The following is a 16,677-nucleotide window of genomic DNA, read 5'->3' on the forward strand; positions in this document are numbered from 1 at the left end:
CAAATGCCACAGCCCAGTTTAACAGGCCAGCCACATAGCCCACCTCACCCACAGGACCAAATTCACTTTCTTTCTCCCAAGCATCATTGCAATCTGATTCAGTTTGCAGCTCTGAGACTTCTCCACTGGCTGAGAACTGAACTCTTCACTAAGTCCCCAAAGCCTAATTATTCACAACTTGTGCAGCAGTGATCTTAGGAGATGTTTGTTTTCTCTTTACCCCTGGATAGTCAATGAGTAAGATGCACCCGTTGCTAGTAAGCATTCCTCCAGGTACTGAGAATGATTCCGCTATTGCTTAGCGAAGCTTTTTTTTCCCCTCCCACAATAACTAAGTTACTATTTCTCTTTAATCCTCAGTCTCTTCAGCCACAGGGAAGCTAGGTGGCTTACTGAATAGAGCAACGTAGCTGGAGTCAGGAAGTTTCCTCTTCTTGAGTTTAAATCTAGCCTCAGATATTTACAAGCTGTGTGACCCTGGGCAAGTCACTTAACTCTGCTTCATTTCCTCATCTGTAAAATAAGCTGGAGAGGAAACTGGCAAACTACTCCAGCATCTTTACCAGGAAAACCCCACATGAATTTAGGAAGCCTTGGACATGACAGAAAAAACTGAACAACTTTTTATGAGACAAGACCAACAAAGTTGCAACATCAATGTTTAAGGCCCTCTAGTCTCTCCTTTGGTCCAATGGCTCTTGCTCCCAATAGCTCCCAAACCAACATTCCTATAGCACGCAGTCCTGACTGTTATCACTCCCCTGCTCAAAAAGCTACTGTGGCTCCCCAACTGCCTCTATGAGAAAACAGAAATTTTTCTGTAAGTCTTTACTACTGGCTCTAATCTCTCTTTCTAAGTTTCTGATGCATTATTCCTTTTTCCACACTCTTATGTTGAAGTTAACACAGCCTCCTTGCTGTTCCTCATACAAGACATCCAGCCTCCTATCCCCATTCTTTGCAAGGGTGCTCTTCCATAGCTAGAATGCAATCCCTCCTTGAATTCTCTCTTAGAATTTCTAGCTTCTTTCAGAGCACAGCTCAAGCGTCCCCTCCTGCAGGAAGCTGATCACTTCCAGTTCAGAACCCTGAAATGATTTTGTACTTACTTTGTGTAAATTTTGTATTTCCTTATACATGTACATATTTTCCTTCCAACAGAATACAGGCTGTCCCAAAAGAATGAGTGTACTTTTAAGCTCTAAGAGCTTTTGGGAAACCCTGTATAGGCTCCTTGAGGGAAAGGGCTGTTTTGTTTTCATCTCTGTACCCCAGAAACCTAGCACAGTGCCGAGGAGGTGCCCAATAAATGTTTGCTAAATGATTCAACTCTAAGTCATGGGCTCTTACCCAGACCACAGCTATTCTTCTGAATCTCTAGGCTTTCCAGTGACCTTCAGTCTCTTTCATTTCAAAAGGTAGCATCTGTTCTTTCATCAGGAACAGCAAATTATCCTGGTCCATTTATTTTTCATACTTCAAATATACTTCACACTTCAAATACGTAAAATATCATGCTTGAACAGCCAATTTAATTAATAATAGGCAATGACTTAATAAAAGATCCTCCTTCCACTGTTTTACTTTTCTAATAGTACTCACTTGACTCAAGTCTGGATCTGGTCCACCTAAGACAACACATGGTAATATTTAATGATTTCCATTTTTAGTTCTGTGAGATATGCTTCTCAGGGTTCTGGAGCAAACAGAGTGGGAGCTCTCTGAATCAAGGGAGGTACACATCATGGCAGTCAGAGCAGGGAATCTGTAAGTTGGTGGTTAGCAGATGGGCCTGTAAACTGGGGAGATTGCTAGCAGATGGCACTGATAGTTTGGATAAGGCAAAAAACTTTTGATTGCAAACAAATCGGTATTAGAAACATACCAAGAAACGCAACCCACGCGGATGCTTTCACTGCTATAATGGACAGGCATTTCACACACATCAGAGAGTCACCTAGGTAAGGTTTTAGGGCCTATCACTTGTCATTTATATTACCTTCCTTTTCTTTCACCTTCCTTTCCTCTACCTTGAGTTGGGACCATAGACTGTTTGAGAAGAGAGAGGGCCCTTGGAAGTCTTATAGTCCAGACACATTTTACAGATGAGAAAATGGAGGCCCAGAGGTGAAGATTATATAAGACAAGAACCCAGGTCTCCTGAATCCTGATCTACTTGGAACTATAGAGTGTTAGCCCTGAAAGGTGAAGAGATCATCTAGTCGTGGTAAGACTTAGAAGTGGAAGGAACTTTAGAATGGTCTGCTCTAGTCTCCCCATTTTACAGATGAGGAAACAGAGTTACAGCAATTAACCAACTTGTTCCAAATCACCCAAACTAGTAAACAGCAGAGAAGAGACTCAAACTTAGATCTTCTAACTCCAAAAACCCTCTTCACTATGCCATCTTACTTCTTCACCTCCCTCAATTTCATATATTAGGAAAATGAGGAAAAGAAATGATCTGCTCAAGTTAACATAGCAAATTGGTAACAGAGAAAGGTCTAGGGTCCATGTCTCTTGACTTACAATTGATATTATCCTAATTAAGACAACATTCCAAGGAAAAAAGAAAAAAAAACTGACTACCTATTCTCTCATTTCAGTTGGTAGGGGAAATGTTTCCTGTTCATGTTGGTTTTTATTGGGAATACTGCCACTTTAAAATCTCCCACATCAAGAGATATAGTAGCAAATTTGGATTCAAAAGACCTAGATCTATATCCCTGGCTTTGCCCCTTAATAGCCGTGTGATCCTGGCAAATCACTTCCACTCATTGGGTTTCAGTTTTCTGCTCTGTAAAATAATAGAATTGGCCCTAATCTCTAAGGTCCCTTCCAGCTCTTAATGCTATGGTCTATGATTTTCAAGGTGTCCATGTGATTGATACCTTCCCTTAGATGAAATATGGTACATAATCATAGATAATGGCATGGGGTACCCCACAAAACATTCTTAACACAAAACTTTCTTAAGTCAGAATTGCCCACATTCTAGTTGAAATAACTCCTTCCTTTGGAGTTTCCTCAGGGATGGCAGCTGCAGGCCTCTCTGGGGTAGCTACATTTCTCCTTCCTCATCTACACTTCTCCTTCCTCATCTACATAAGGTTTTGCTTTCATGGGACAACCAAAAGAGAGTTGGACAGGACTGTGGCCTAACGTTTACCATCCCCCAAACAGGACTTTCTGAGTGGGCCAATGGAAAGACAACTGACTGTAGATTTACAGGGCCTAGTTTCAAATCCAGCCTCTGACCTACTTGTGTGACTAGGCCCTTGGCCTCTCTGGGCTCCCTCTATTACACCTCTAAAATGAAGGGGTCACCCTCACTTGTTTCTTTTAGCTTTGGATCTATAAATCCTCCGGAACCAGGCCACTCCTAAGGCATAAGAAGTCAGTCAGAAGCTGACTTCTGATCATTCCTCCTCACCTCCATATCCATGCCTTGCAGTTCACTGTTACCCAAGTTCACCATTCTTTACATTTCTTCCTCACCTACTTCCCAATCCACTTTTGGACACAAACATTTCAACATTTTACCATAATAGAATCAATTAGATTACAGTTCTTTTTAAGTGATACTATCCCTGTCCTGGCTCTTCTTAGTTTTTGTGTGACTTTAAATAAGTTACCTCCCCTCTATAGGCCTCTGATTGATCACTTGTAAAATGACAGGGTTGAATTAGGAATTAGTAGTTCTTAACCTGGGGTCTGTGAACTTAAAAAAAATATTTTACCTGTATTTCAATATAATGGGTTTTTTTTGTCACCCTGTGTATTTTGTGTGTTAATCTGAGAGTCTACAGACTTCATCAGACTGCCAGAGAGGTCCATCACACACACACACACACACACACACACACACACACACTCTTATACATACACAGAGTGTTAAGAAAGTGAGCTCTAAGGTCCCTTCCAGCTATGGCATTTTATGATTCTATACCAGCACTGCATAAATTGGCCTTTGAGCTGTTCCATGATAACAGTTGACTTGAAAATCCAGGTAGCAGACCATGGACTTTTCAGATAAATTTAGTTTCTATCAACCTCTCAGATCACTGGCTAGGCAAAAGAAAAACAAAATAAAAAAACATCCTTTCCAGCTCCAACTAGAACCACCATCAATGTGGAACAAAGGGAAGAGGTCTGGATTAGTGGTGAGTCCTGACTCTGCTACTCACTACCTGTGTGAGCTGAGGCCAGTCACTGAACTTCTCCGAAACTGTTTCTTCATCTATACAATGAGAGGGAAGGTTGAACTAAATGGTCTCTGAGTCTCCTTCTACCTCTAAATCTAGAATTAAAGGTGAAAAAGCCTACCCTCCGAGTTCATTGTTTCTCTTCTGAACATTGGTTCCTACAGCTGCCAGTCTTTAAAATGCAGGGAATTCTGCCACCAACCTTCAAACAAAGACTGAACCTTGAAATGTTTCCAGGTAGAGAGAAACAGAAATGTTTTAACAGGATGCTTAGTTCTTATGCCCTCACAAGTATGTTCCCAAAAGCACTCCAAATCCCTTATCAGATGCTTTTAACCCTCCATCTTTTCAGGCCTCTCAGTTTTCTTCTGAAGCTGCTGCCAGCCCCCAAAAGGAGATGTACTTGACTAGAGATTCCAAATAACAGGAAGTGACTCAATGTCACTGCCCCTCCTGCCCTTTTGTATGCTTTCGTATAAAACATCTCGCTTTGCTTGCAGTGTTTACTAGAAAGACATTCCTGGAAGGAATAAACACACACACACACACACACACACACACACACACTGCATGCCCTCAAAGAAGTTCATTAAGGGAAAAGGTATAAAATAAGATACAAATGAGACCGTTAAACGCCTGGATCCAGAGCCCAATCCCTTGACCATGGGCGCTTGCTTCTAGTCTGGCCCCCACAGCTATTACCAAGGAGATTAATCCCCTTCGGAGAAGGCCTGCCATCTCCAAATCGACCAACACCAACTGTCACCAACAGGCAGGTAAGCCCAAGAATCATGAGAAAGGCAACCCGCTCCCAGACCATCAGCTCTGCTACTGGCCCAGCTCCTGGGGTCATGATCGAGGGGAATAATGCTTGTGGAGGGTTCATCTGCCAACTACTTCTGCCTGCCATAGTCCCTGCCCCCTCAGCAGCCACCACTAGTGAAGAGGACAGGAAACTTTTCCTTCTGCAAAGGGCATTGTCAAGGGACTCAACTTCAGAAATCCATATGGTTTTATCTTATAGAAGTCACATTGATGAGAAGACATTACCATCTGCTTTGTTGTAGCACCCTAAGGACCAATGGGGCTGTTCCATCTGACTTGCTGCTGAAATTTTCTCTGTGTCATTTCCCCTATTTCCCACAATCCATGTGGGCTCCTTGCAAGCAGGGACTCCTTGCTTTTCTTTCGGTATCCCCATAAATTACCACAGTGCTGTGTGTATAGTAAGTGCTTAATAAATGCTTTTTCCTATGTTTACTCATTCACTGAGAGTTTTTTGAGTAGAGGAATGGCATGGTTATTCCTCTGAGAATATCTGAGAATGCCTAACAGCCAACTCCTCAGGTTTATATAGTGATTTGAAGACCAGCAGAATGCTTTTCCCTTAACAGCCCTGCTGCAGAATAGAGAAGTTGGAAGGAGAGGCTGGTGAGAGTATTCCTAATACCCATTAAGCAATATCATTCTTTCTGCCCCTTCCCAATTAGGAAGGTTATTTTGACAACTGTTTGAGGGATGGACTAGATAAGGGAGAGACTGGTGGCAAGAGCACAAGGTGGCTATTGCAATATTCAATGCACAAAGTGATTAAGGCTTAACACAGGTAGGTGAGAAGCAGAAAAAGAATTGCATGCAATTTTTTTGTGGTGGGAAATTCTCCTTATCCTCAGTAGCTCTGTGGTTTCTGAGGAGGCAGGGGTTGCAGCAAGTCACCTCTCCATGAGAGCTGCTCCCCTGGACCATGGCTGAGGGGGTTGGGCTAGTACCGTGGTAATGATCTTGGTGGTTCCTGAGTTTACCCAGAACATATATATAATATACATATATATGTGTATATATATGTATATCCTGGTTTATATTTATTTATTTTTTTAAAGCAATCGGGGTTAAGTAACTTGCTCAAGGTTACACGGCCAGGTGTTTCTGGGTGGGTGCTAAGTGTCTGAGCCTGGATTCGATCCCCAGGTCATCCTGCCACTGGAGCCAGTGCTCTTACTAGCTGTGCTACCTGGCCACCCCTATATCCTGGTATATAGTAAATGCTTAATAAACACCCATCAGTGACAGTTGCGAGTGCCTGGTTTTGGGGCACAGGAATGGCAGGCCCTGTAGCCATACTAGTTGCTCTCCCTTTGAAGCTCTGGAGGTCTAATATGATAGAACGAATCAATTAGATATTGGGGGAGAGGCAAGGGCCAAAGAGGACTCATATTTTGAGCCTAGGAAATGGGCTCAAGGACGATGGTTTCCCCTACATAGAAATAGGAAAAATGGGAAGAAAGTTGCATTTAGGAGAAGGCTATGACTTCAGTGTTGGAGAGTAACAATAATATGGCTGAAGAGAAATGAAGGACTTTAAAATCCTGGTTCTGATTTGTTATCTGTGTAACCTCTGGTACGGGACTCTGACTCTTTGAGACTCCATTTCTTTATCTGTTCAAAGTGAGAGGGTTGGACTAGATGATCTGTAAAATTCTTCCTAGCTCTAAATCCATGATCCAGTGGAGAGCTGGAATCTGAGGGACCAGCACCAAAATCCTGGTACTGATGCTGTCAAGCAGTGAAAAATAATAATAGCTAACATTTACATACCGCTTACTTATGTGCCAGGCACTGCGCTTACGCGCTTTACAAAGTGCTAAAGATCATTTGATCTTCGAAGCAACCCTGAAAGATAGGTGCTATTATTATCCCCATTTTACAGATGAAGAAACTGGGCAAACAGAAGTTACATGACTTGGCCAGAGTCACATATCTTTAAGTGTATGAGGTTGGATTTGAACTCAGGTCTTCCTAACTCCAGGCCCAGACCTCTATCCGCAGGAAAGATTTTGTTAGAGGGATACATAAGGGATGGGAGGAAAGGAGGAAGTAAAAACTTGTGAGCACCTGGAAGGACTCTCTCTACTACCTACCCGGCAATGGGCAAGTCACTATGCCAGGCACTGAGGGCGTATTCAAAGTGAAATGACATAGTCCCTGCCCTCAAAGGGTTAACAGTCTAACTTGGAGGATAAGACTCACAAAATATAATTAAACGTGTGATAATGCATAAGAGAGATCCAAAGTACTCTGAGAATTCAAAGAGAAGGATTGTTTCTAAAGGGAAGGGAGGGGTATTCACTATGAGCCCCATAGAAGAAGTGGCCTTTTGGTCACTCATCCTTGAAGGACAGTTCTAGGGATGTGCTGGTAAATGTTTAATAACATCTTGGAAAAAAAATGTGCCTACACTTTTAAGTTTAGTCTGCATTATTAGGGTTTTTTCTATTACGTTCTTAAGTCTAGACAATTAACAAGGCAATAAATCAAGTCTCAGTTTGTAGTGTTTCCTCTATAAATACTCACTCTAAAATTTTAACCATTGGCTCTCATGAGCCGGTGCAAGCTGGCTCCAGCACACCCCTGAATGGTTGGGAATTCAAATGATAAAAAGGTAGCAAACTGTAATGTACAATACTGGGTATGCCTCTATAAGTCGGTGCTCATATGAGTGGTTTTATTAATGCAACACATAGGGAAGAACACTGGCCTTAGGGTCAAAGGGATCTGGGTTTAATTCCCATCATGGATGTGACCTTGGGCAAATCATTTACCCCTTTTAACTACTCTGGGCCTCGGTTTCCTCCTCTGTAAAATTGGAAGATTGAACTAGATGGCTTCTAAAGTACTTTAGTATACTCACTGGACATCTCTGCCTATGATCTCCCTTTCATTTTTAGAAATGACTCTCATCTAAAGCAAGGAGTTCATGATACTTATCTAGAAAAGGCGCTATCAGTGGCTGCCCACTCTGACCTCTCCTTTTCCTTGAAGTCCTACAGCATTTATCAGCTGGTCCAATCAATCATTAAAGTCTTCTGTATTATTTAATTTATTATGTATATCTTCCTAACATCAGTGATAGTTCAAATACAGGCAATAACGACCAGCCTTTCAAGTATAAGCAATAACTATACTGACTTCGTTGTTGTTCATTCAGTAGTGTTCGACTCTTAGTGACCCCGTGGACCACAGCACCCCAATACTGTCCCTGGGGCTTTCTTAGTGAAGATACTACAATGGTTTGCCATTTCCTTCTCTAGTGGATTAAGGCCAATAAGTTAAATGACTTGCCCAGGGTCAAACAGCTAACGAATATCTGAGGCCGAATTTGAACAAGGGTTTTCCTTATTCCAGGCCTAGAGCTCTACCGACTGAGCCACTCAGTGGCCACACTATACTGCCCTATACTTAGCTTTCTTCTACACTGAATTTTTTGTTTGTTTTGGAGGGGGGAAGGCAGGGCAATTGGGGTTAAGTGACTTGCCCAAGATCACACAGCTAGTAAGTGTTAAGTGTCTGAGGCTGGATTTGAACTCAGGTCCTCCTAACTCTAGGGCTGCTGCTCTATTCATCGTGCCACTTAGCTGCTCCTTAGCTCTCTTCTAAAATGAGATCTATTTGAAATGCACATAATATGAGTATACACTGAAAAAATGTCAATAATAAGCTGCTTTCAAGCTTTATGCAAGTCAGATTTAGGGGGAAAACACAATCTTTATTCAGCCAAATATGGTAGATTCTAAATTCCTAGGGCAGTTAGGTGTTGCAGCGGATGGAGTGCCAGTCCTGGAGTCAGGAAGACTCATTTTCCTGAGTTCAAATCTGGCCTCAGACACTTATGACTCGGGCAAGCCACTTAACCCCATTTGCCTCAGTTTCCTCATTTATAAAATGAACTGGAGAAGGAAATGGCAAACCGCTCCAGTATCTTTGCCAAGAAAACCCCAAATGGGGTCACAAAAGACTCAGATGCGACGGAAACAACTGAATGACAACAAACTCCTAGAGGGGGCCTATCATACTTGTCCCAGGTCAGATTCACAATAAGCACTCAACACCTATTTATTGGATCAATTCAACCAATAGATATCATCTAGTAATAATTACTATTGCCATGCCTCATATTTCTATGGGACTCTAGAGTTTGCAAAGCACTTTTTCCCACAACAACCCTCTGAGGTAGCTAATAGTTGCACTAATCATAGTTATCTTACAGAAGAGGGAACTCAAAAGTGGAGTGACTTGACCAGGGTCACACAGGGATAGACATGATACTCATGATACCTCAATCTTCTAATTCTCAGGACCAAATTCAATCCTGTACCCTATGCTGTCCCCCACAGCATTGATGCAAGGCTTTGTAATGGAAATGCAAATTTAAAGATCTTCCCTGCCCCTAGGCTAAAGTGCACCTGGAGCCTGGGGTGGGAGGCTTGTTTTTCAGTAGATACTTTTTGATTGGCCAGTGGGTCCAGAAGGTTGTTACATTATCTGAGCCAGGAGAAGGCTATATAAACCCTGATGTGAGGCTTTCTTTTGGGGCTCACTTTGACAAGTGTTCTGTGATTTGATCAGATGAGACTCTGGGAAGCCATTGTTGAGAGCCCCCTGGCTTTGAAAAACCCAGATGTTGATTTGCTATGGATGTAATGGTTGGACAGTTTGGAAACCTGTCTACTTGATCTGTTTCTCTGTCTTGATAATTCTGTCTGTATACTCTGAAGTTCGGGGTGCTGATCTTTTTCCCCTGAACTAGGTAAACTATACATATTTGACTGATTAAAGTAAGCTTGTTAACCTATTTTGAGTTGCTTTCCTTTAACAAAGCAGATCTAAGAACCTGTGTTGGCAGCCACCCTGGGGATGTTGGGGTGCTTACTGCTACAGGCTTGCAAAGCTAGAGAGGAGATTGTGATTGGCCATACTACTGTTCACTTACCCCTCTGGTACCTTGATTTTCCCAATCATAAAAGGGGAAGAATTAAGGCCTAGTAATTGCCTACTATCAGTCATTTAGGAGTTAGTAAATCAGCGTGACTGAAAACTGCACTGAGAACCATGGATATAGGGACAAAGGTTCATCACAAGAACAATGTGATGAAATCTCTAGATATGCCCTGTATGAATGGACATGCCCAAGTTACTGAAACAGGAAACAGAGGATCAGGGAGGAAGCCTCAGGTCTGCCACTTGCCCACTATGTACTCTGTACAAGTCTGCTGGCATCTCTGAGTCTCAGTTTCCTCTTCTGTTACAAGATCTATGTCCTTCCTACCTCATTGGGTTGTTGTCAAGATCAAGAGATGTAATGTAGGGTTTGTAAAAGTATTTTGCCAATCATAAAGATCATCCAAAAGGAAGAAGAGTTAATAAGTCACTTTGTTAACCCCATCCACCCACTACCATGTAAACTCTGAAGAGCTGTGGCCTTGCTCACTTCATCTCTTAGTGAGTCTGGCAAGAATTTCCCCATGTATATTCTGAAGGACTAGAGATCTAATGCTCCTGGCCCTGGGCAATGATCATGGAAAGGGGGCTTGTGATTCACCAAGGCTCCAGCACTCCCACATCCCCCTCCTTCCAAGCTGGGGCTCTCACTGTTGCAGAGCTGACGCCCTCAGAAGTATGTATCTTCCTTCTGCACATACACCCACCACTCATGGCTGGTGAAGAAACACGCATTGGGGAAAATCAGGTGACAGAATCAGAGCTACAGCTGACTAAGTTACAAGGAGGCAACAGGATAATTGCGGGAAATAGAGGGCCCTGAACAGATAGGGAAATACATACACTATGGGGAGTTCCAGTAGCCTTTCTGAGCCATTATCTTCCTTGATATCTGTCCTTCTCTTCCTTACCAGAGGAGGGCTGGCAGTGGGCAAGGAAAGCTGTCTACTTAGGACAAACACCAAATAAAGCATAAACGTTTTGGACAGGGCTACGAAAAGTAATAGAATAATATGTCAGATATTTTACATAGCATTTTTATAGTTTTTTGGGTGGTGGCAGCTAGGTGGTAGAATGGATAGAGTGCTGGACTTGAAGGCAAATCTAGCCTCTGACACCTCCTAGGTGTGTGACCCTGGGCAGGTCACTTAACCCTGTTTACTTCCATTTCCTCATCTGTAAAATCATCTGGAGAAGGAAATGGCAAACCACTCTCATTCTTTGTCAAGAAATCCTAAATGGCGTCACAAAGAGTCAGACATGACTGAAACGACCAAACAACAACAAAAATAGTTTTGTGGGTACATTTATGTACTTTCTCTTCCTTTATTCTTACACACACACACACACACACACACACACACACACACACACACACACAGACCAGGCAGGTGTTACCCTCTTCCCCTAGTTTTACAGGTTAGCAAACCAAGATCCAAAAAACCTGAAAGTGACTTGTCCAATATGAGAAAAGGGGAAGGAATAAATATTTATATGCTGTTTTTTTGTTATTGTTGAGTTTAGTCATGCCCAACATGACTAAAAGGGTTTGGAGTGTTCTTGGCAGAAATACTGGAGTTGTTTTCCATTTCCTTCTCTAGATCATTTTTACAGATGAGGAAACTGAGGCAGACAGGGTTAAGTGATTAAGTGGCCTCACACAGCTAATGTCTGAGGCCAGATTTTAACTCAGGTAGATGAACCTTCCTGAGTTCAGGCCCAGTACTCTACTGCACCACCTACCTGCCTCCAAGAATTTATATAGTGCCTACCTACTATGTGTCTGGCACTGTGCTAAGCTCTTTAGAAATATTATCTCATCTGCTCCTTGCAATAACTCTGAGAGGTAGATGCTGTTATTATGCCCGTTTTAAAATTAAGGAAATTTAGGCAAGCAGAGGTTATGTGACTTGCCCAGGGTCACACATAGTAAGTGTTTAAGACAGAATTTGAACTCATATCTTCCTAATTCTAGGCCCACATTCTAACCACTGGGCACCTAGTCTACCATCAAGGTAGTGACTTTGCCAGGACTACAACCCAGGACTCCTGATTCCTATTCTGGTATTCTTTTAATTACACCACACTGTCTCCCTGTGAACTCCTCCTTCTATATGAAAGAGCAGGATACCTTCTGTCTTGAAGAAGTTAAAGTAAAGTCTGCCTCAGGAAAAAAAAAGTGATAATAGACATTTGTATAAATTTTGCATATGTATCATCTCATTCAAACCTCACAATAACCCTTTCTGGAACAGATACTACAAGTATTATTAGCCCTATTTTAAAGATGAGAAATTGAAGTTCAAAGAATGATACATTATTTGTCCATAGTCACACAGCCTTGGAGATAAGATGTGAACCCAGATCTTCTTGATGAAAAAGCCAAATAGTGATCACATATTGGTGATCACTATAATTTTCTTGATTCTTTGATGTTGCCTCTATTTAGGAAAGCACTCTGTAAACCATAAAGCACTCTATAAAATTTGAACTATTATTATTTTAAAAGATATTCAACCACTTTCTTAATAATGGAGCCAGCCTAACAGTATGAGATGAAGAGATCAATTTTTGAGTTTAATTATACAATAATTAAATTGTTTAAGAGACAGAGACCATTCCACCAAAAACATCTAGTCTTGCATAATGGATGCCATGCCACTCTGACATGGCATTCAATACATATTTATTAAGCATCCACTATATACAAGGCCCTGTAATAGATGCCGGAGAAAAATGAGTCAGTCCCAATAATGAAACCATCCATTCCTCTTCTCAAACTACCAGAGAGGATATGGTATGTATATAGATAAGGATGATACAAGCAGGAGTAAGGAGAAATCAGAAAATCCTAAATTTAGAGCTAGAAGGACCTCATAGGACCATCTGGTCCAAGTCTCCCCCGCCCCTTACCTGCCAAAAGTTACAGAGCTAGTAAGCAGGAGCGCTGGTATCTGACCCCAGTCCTTAGAAATCCGAATTTGACTATTTCTGTTGCACCATACAATGGTAGAATGTGATAGGGACAAAGTAGAGAGTCAAAGTTCCCTGGAAACTGAGGTAAGCAGAGATATCCCAGGACAGTGGACAAAAAGCACTATATTTAGCATTGTAGTTGTAACTGTGGGTAAACTGATTCTCTTCTCAGGGATTCCTTGTTTTTAAAATGGAATTGGACTACATAATCTCTAGAGGTCCTTTCTAGTTCTAAATCCTAGCATCCTATATTATTTTCGTGTGTGTGTGTGTGTGTGGCAAGAAGAGGGAACTGAGTGCCTTGGAGAGTCAAGGAAGGTTATATGGAAGAATTAGCACCCGGAGTATATCTTGAAGAAAAAGAAATTTCAACTGAAGAAGATAGAGTTCACTCCAGGCATTAGGTTCATACATATTCACAGAGGAAGTGACAAGAGAGGGGAACAGTTTAGCTTCTGAAATGAATATTGTCTGCTTGGATGCCCCTGGAGAGAAGGGCAAATGGTGGACAAAAGGCAAAACCACCAAACACTCACACAGACACACACACGAGTAAATCCAAGGGGATGGAGAAAACACTTAGCCTTTAGAAGCACTGTGAGAATAAATATAATTCTTTTTGTTCTCTTGCATATGACCTTTTCACTTGCTGAATAAAGAAAGTATTTGAGTTGCTTAGCAGCACACGGAATTATACTCTATAGATTACCTTTCAAAAAGGTACTGTTTTACTTTTAAAAAAAAATCTTTTACCACATTTCAATATTGTGGCTATTCACCACAGCCATACCTAATACGGTATTTTCTAAGGGACTAAATGCCTTGGGGTTGATTTTCGGTTCCTTACCGGGATCCGTGCAGTTTTTAGCCACCTGAGTTCCATTAACTGATGCCATCAGCTTTCTGTTCCTCCATACTTCTGGTAATCGATGCTTGCCTTTGGAAGCTGTTTCATGTCCTATATACAAATAATAATATTAATAACAGCTAACATTTATATAGTGCTTACTATGTGCCAGGCACTGTGTTTATGTGCTTAACAATTATTATCTCACTTAATCCTCAAAATAACCCTGAGAGGTAGATGCTTTTATTATCTTCCTTTTACAGATGAAGAAAGTGAGGCAAAAAGAGGTAAAGTGAATTCAGTTCTTCTTGACCCCAGACCCAGCACCATCCACTGGGTCACCAAGTTCTCCTTCACGTCTCAGCATGTTCCCTAGAGGCACAAAATTCAGTCATCTAGAATCCCATCTGTAGAATAGCCACTCACATTTCTGCAGTACTTGACAAAGTACTTTTCTCCCACCATCCCTTTGGAGATAGCTTGAAAATGATCATTCCCATTTTAAAAGAGAAGAAAGTAAGGTTCATAGATTTGTGAATTGTCACAAATCACACAGCTAGTAAAATGACAGAGAAAAGAAACAAGCTTCAATATTTCTACTCTAGTTAGAAGTATTCTTTTCATTGTCCCATAACTGCCTCTCTTGCAAATATGAAGCAGTTTATTTCTTTAGTCTACCTGTAGTACATCCTTTTAATGAATATGCCCATAGTCATTAATTTATATCCTAAGTAGTTTATTACATACATGGCAGTAATTGTATAAATTTTCCTAAGTATTTTGAGAGTTACTCTTGATCTATATTTAAAATGACCATTTTATATCATTTTCTGTTTAGAGTAAAATCTTCATCTTTTCTCTCTGGGTGGCTTAGTGGGAAAAAAAAAGTAATGGATCAGGCATCAGGAAACCTGGATTTTAGTCTTGGTTTTGCCATTAGCTAACTGTATGACCCTGGGTAAGTAATTTCTTCTTTCTGGGTCTGAGTTTGCTCAGCTATAAAATGAGTAGATGGACTAAACAAAATCTAAGATCTCTTTCAGTTCTAAGCATCTTTGATTCAATACTGTTAAGTAACATGTGAGAATACAGAACAAATATTATCATCTGAGGGCCCTTCAGTGTTTTATTATTTCTGGTATATAACTGGATGGAAAAGGCATCACATATGCATCAAACTGCAAAGCAGCAATTATCAATGTATTCAATTGACTGCTCCAGTTGAAGACATACAAATAATTGTTTTTTGTCTACAGCTGAGAGTCATTTTTTACTAAATATCCTCAAATTGTCTAGTATGGGTAGTTTAAAAGAGAATCCAGCCATAACACCTTATTTCTCTCCCTAGCCCAGTGTCTTATGATCCCTATTACTTAACTACTCTGAAAAACAGACAAGACTTGTTTCTTCAGAGCGTTTCAGCGTCTGGCACACAGTAGGTGCTTAATAAATGCTAGTGGACCAACTGACCTTGGCAATGGCTGTAACACTCTGCCTTTCTTGGACACTGATCAGTAGGGGCAGAATGGTTGGGGCATGGCATTCAAGGACTTAGAAAAATTTCATTAATTTAGCTAATGGCATCACCATTCATACATCTTTCCTTGCCCCGTCTGATTTCTTCTGTCCCTTCTCCACACCTCCACCCCAAATTGATGACCAGTCTGTGGAATGAAATATGACAATTGCCAAGACCCTTTATCTCCCTTTGGTTACACACTTCACGGGGGGGAAGATGGCACGGGGTACTTTTGGTTCTCTCTATCAGGTGGAGCAAGAAAAGAAAAAAAGGAAAGGTGATCCTGAAATAAACGCGCTTTCACCTTGCCTTTTCCCGGAAAAAGGTTCTCACACCCAGATACCACCCTAGGATCTAGTACTATCACCGGGATACATCTACTTGGAGCTCGACCAGATCCGGTTTGGGGCATCTGAAAGGCTTTAAGGTTTGCCTTTCACTGTAAACAGACACTACGGGTAGCAAATGGTGGTGGGGGTGGTGGGAGGTGGTGCTTAGAGAATACCAGGGAACTCAGCAATGCAAAACTAGCGCTTGCTATAGTGGAAGGGGTATTGGAGTTAGATCTTAGTTCCAATCTACCTGTATGACCTTGGGCAAGTCCCTCAACTTCTCAGCCTCGATTTCCCCTTTTGTTCAAAACAAAAGGCGAAAACAAAAACATGCCTAGATTGGATGAGATCATCCTTAAGATACCTTTCAGATCTTTTAAATCCCATGCACTCTCATGGCTCACAAACCCGGGAGGGAGGAACGGATGAACACCGCCTAAGGCATAGAAAGGGGTGACCTCGGGAATGCCCTTCCAGGGACTCAAACTCCGCCCCCTTCGCACGACCCCCTCACTCTCAAACGGACCCCCAGTCACTTTCCTCTCTCCACCTACCGAGGCTGGCGAGCAGACTGGTCGCGCACCACACCAAGGACAGGACCCCGCAGATGAAGCCAACTTGCTGCAGCCACATCTCTCGCCTCCTGTGAACTTTCCGGGATTGGAGAAGCCCCTGGAGCCCGCGCGCAGGAGGCAGTGGCAACGGCGCCATCCTGAAGCGAGCGCCTCGCCTGGGCACACACAGTCTGGAGCGGTCGAAGATGAGGAGGGACCCCTGAGGCCAACCCGCGGATTAGGAGAAAGGAAGGAAGGGGAGAGGGAGGTCTCAAAGGCGAGCGGCTCTCGGGAAGGTCTTCATGGCCCGGAGCCGAAGTCAGTGGAGGAGTCCAAAAGCAGAAGAGGCGAGCGCTCAGAGCGCTCAGAGTCGGGCTGCCACCCGGCACCCTACGCAAGCCATGGCCCCGGGACCACAAGGAGCCGTCCGCGGCGGCGGCGGCGGCGGCAGCGGCGGCGGCTCCCTAGG

General features: G+C 42.3%; 1 protein-coding gene across 1 annotated transcript in view; it reads right to left on the reverse strand.

The window, feature by feature from the left end:
* The window catches only part of SLC24A4 (solute carrier family 24 member 4), a 285,532-nt gene extending 269,162 nt beyond the window's left edge, over window positions 1–16,370 (reverse strand). Inside the window, exons 1-2 of the mRNA XM_069086048.1 lie at window positions 16,209–16,370; window positions 13,804–13,914 (exon numbers count right to left, since the gene is read on the reverse strand). Coding sequence (XP_068942149.1) covers window positions 13,804–13,914; window positions 16,209–16,365 — 268 coding nt within the window. The 5' untranslated portion in view covers window positions 16,366–16,370. The remainder of the gene's footprint in view (window positions 1–13,803; window positions 13,915–16,208) is intronic.
* Window positions 16,371–16,677: the final 307 nt, after the last annotated feature.

Source organism: Petaurus breviceps, unplaced genomic scaffold (genome assembly GCF_028583685.1).
Source record: "Petaurus breviceps papuanus isolate PSGF00001 unplaced genomic scaffold, PetGlider_PUasm1.0 177, whole genome shotgun sequence".
In the NCBI taxonomy this organism is placed as follows: domain Eukaryota; kingdom Metazoa; phylum Chordata; class Mammalia; order Diprotodontia; family Petauridae; genus Petaurus; species Petaurus breviceps.